The 2,870-nt window shown below is 34.2% G+C and overlaps 1 protein-coding gene across 1 annotated transcript; it reads left to right on the forward strand.

Moving 5' to 3' along the window:
* The first annotated feature begins 339 nt into the window (after nucleotides 1-339).
* On the forward strand, nucleotides 340-2,063 carry SRG2 (salt responsive protein 2). Its single transcript, NM_001247299.2, has one exon. It carries the CDS (start codon nucleotides 405-407, stop codon nucleotides 1,902-1,904), a length of 1,500 nt encoding a protein of 499 aa, NP_001234228.2. The 5' UTR covers nucleotides 340-404; the 3' UTR covers nucleotides 1,905-2,063.
* Nucleotides 2,064-2,870: the final 807 nt, after the last annotated feature.

Genomic DNA, 2,870 nt, shown 5'->3' on the forward strand with positions numbered 1-2,870 from the left:
ATATAATAATAATAATAATAATAATTAATTAATGATATTATTATAAAATAATGTTAAGGAAAGTTCGTTGTTGGAGTCCGAATTTTCCAACGTGGCTAAGTTTATGGGTTTTTTTATTCCCTTACATACCCAACCGCGTAAGCTTACTTTATTAAAAAGAACTTCCTATTTGCTTCTATTTTATCCATTTTTCATCAAACTCAATAGTCACCGTCAAACCCCAAACCCCCAGAAACTTCCATCACAACGCGTCCCTTCACACGTTTCCTTTTACTCATCAGCGTGTCTCTCAACACACACACACACATATATATTTCTCATCACACTCTCTCCACTTCCATTCTATCCAAATTCATTCATACACACTTCTCCGTTCTCTCTTCATATTTTCAATATTTTTTTTAATGGAAATTTCTTCTTTCCTATTTCCCAATCAGGAAGATTATCCTTCTCCTAATTTCTTCAGTTTTTTTCAAGATTTTGACTTCCCTACTACTGATACTCTTGCTCCGATAGTTGCTGAACCGCTTCCTAAAAAGCAAAGAGTTGATGATTTTGATTTTGATTTGGAACAAGTTGTTGAACAGCAGGGCTCTTTGAAGAGTGTTGAGGATATATTAAACAAATTTTTGGGATTTGATAAGGAAGAAGACAAAACGAACCTTAAGCAATTCACAAATCAAAATCAATCTGTTTTTGACTTTTCGAATCAACAACCTACCGGGTTAATAATGATAAATGAGAAAGTGAAGCCAATGGCGAGTACGAATAACAAAAGGTCTCGTCAGGGTTCTGCTGAATTCATTTCAACTTCGGAGGAGGAATCTCAGCCTCAACAGCAAAGGAGGTTATGGGTGAAAGACAGGTCTAAAGCATGGTGGGAACAGTGTAATAGCCCTGATTTTCCAGAAGAGGAGTTTAAAAAGGCGTTTAGGGTGAGCAGAGCAACTTTTGATATGATCTGTGAAGAATTGGAATCTGTAGTCACTAAAAAGGACACAATGCTTCGTCAAGCAATTCCAGTTCGCCAACGTGTTGCTGTCTGCATTTGGAGATTGGCTACAGGAGAGCCACTTCGTGAAGTTTCCAAGCGTTTTGGCCTAGGCATATCTACATGTCATAAGCTTGTTCTAGAGGTTTGCACTGCAATTAAAGGCGTACTCATGCCAAAATTCGTGCAATGGCCTAATGAGGATTACAAGATGAACGAGATCAAAAGTGAATTCCAGATGTTATCCGGGATGCCAAATGTAGGTGGATCTATTTACACAACACATGTTCCAATAATCGCCCCAAAAGTAAGTGTAGCTGCTTATTTCAACAAAAGGCATACAGAAAGGAATCAGAAAACTTCATACTCCGTTACAGTTCAAGGTGTTGTGGATCCAAAAGGGGTTTTCACAGATGTTTGCATCGGTTGGCCTGGTTCGATGTCTGATGACAAAGTATTGGAAAAATCAGCTCTGTATCAGAGAGCAAACAGGGGACAGTTGAAGGATACTTGGGTTGTAGGAAATTCAGGGTATCCATTAATGGATTGGGTATTAGCTCCTTACACACGCCAAAATCTTACTTGGACTCAACATGCTTTTAATGAAAAAGTAGGGGAAGTCCAAAAGGTTGCTAAAGAGGCGTTTATGCGAATGAAAGCTAGGTGGAGCTGCTTACGCAAGAGAACAGAAGTGAAGCTTCAAGATTTGCCTGTGGTATTGGGGGCTTGCTGTGTATTGCATAATATTTGCGAGATGAGAGGTGAACAACTGAATCCAGGGCTGAGATTTGATCTTTTCGATGATGAAATGGTTCCAGAAAATATTGTGAGGTCAATGAATGCTGTACAAGCTAGGGATCAGATTGCTCACCAACTCTTGCATCAAAATCATGCAGGCACTAATTTCCTTTAACAAATAGTTCTAAATGTTCCAATTTTATGTATAAGGGGCAAGCGAGTAATTTTATTTCTATCGCCATATGGTGTCACGTTATAGAATAATAGTCAAATACAATACATAGAAATGATGCAAAATTTTGGATATCAAATGGAAACTTCAATTGTTGTTACATAATATCTATGTTTTGCTTTTTATGTTCATATATAATTTTGAATCATAGAGATTAGTACAAGTGAAATTGGGGAGAATTTGTGTGGTTTCAGTTTCACTCATTTGAGAGTTCAAATTTTTTTGTGGATAAGCATTCTGTAATGTGATGAGTACTTTGTGATAATCTGTCAATTATAACATAACTCACAAATTCCATAAAAATATATCATACTAAACAAACCTCATAAACCCTAATAACATTCGTTCACCTCACTAATTCACATAAATAGGATAGTGAATACTATCTTCACAAGAAGACACTACTCTTGACAAAAGCATTTTCATTGACCATCAACACACATCTGTTTTGATGTGACCCTAAAATTTGATTTTCAATTTAAATTTTGATTTCCGATTTCATTTGTGTGGGTAGAAGTTTTTTTTTTTGTTTAACAAGTTATTAAACATCTATTTTCTTTGTAAAGGGCGCTCTTTATATTCCTATTTATGTGTCAAATATTTTTAAATTTGATTTGTTAATTTCTTTCAAATAAAATAAATAATTTTAATCTGTTATGATAGTGGCTCAAGTTAATTAGTAGTTTAAAACAAAAAATAAATCAGAGCCCTAACTTTTATTTTTGAAATCCAAATTTATTTCTCCCTTTTAAATGTTTTATTTTTTTATGGTCTTAAACTATATATATATATCAAAATATTGTTTTAATCTTGTAATTTTAAACATGTCAGGTGAAAGTTAAATTTAAAATTTGACCAAAACAAATATTCTTTAATATTTTGAAACAAACTTAAAAAAAAGACATAATA

Source organism: Solanum lycopersicum, chromosome 7 (genome assembly GCF_036512215.1).
Source record: "Solanum lycopersicum chromosome 7, SLM_r2.1".
Classification (NCBI taxonomy): Eukaryota; Viridiplantae; Streptophyta; class Magnoliopsida; order Solanales; family Solanaceae; genus Solanum; species Solanum lycopersicum.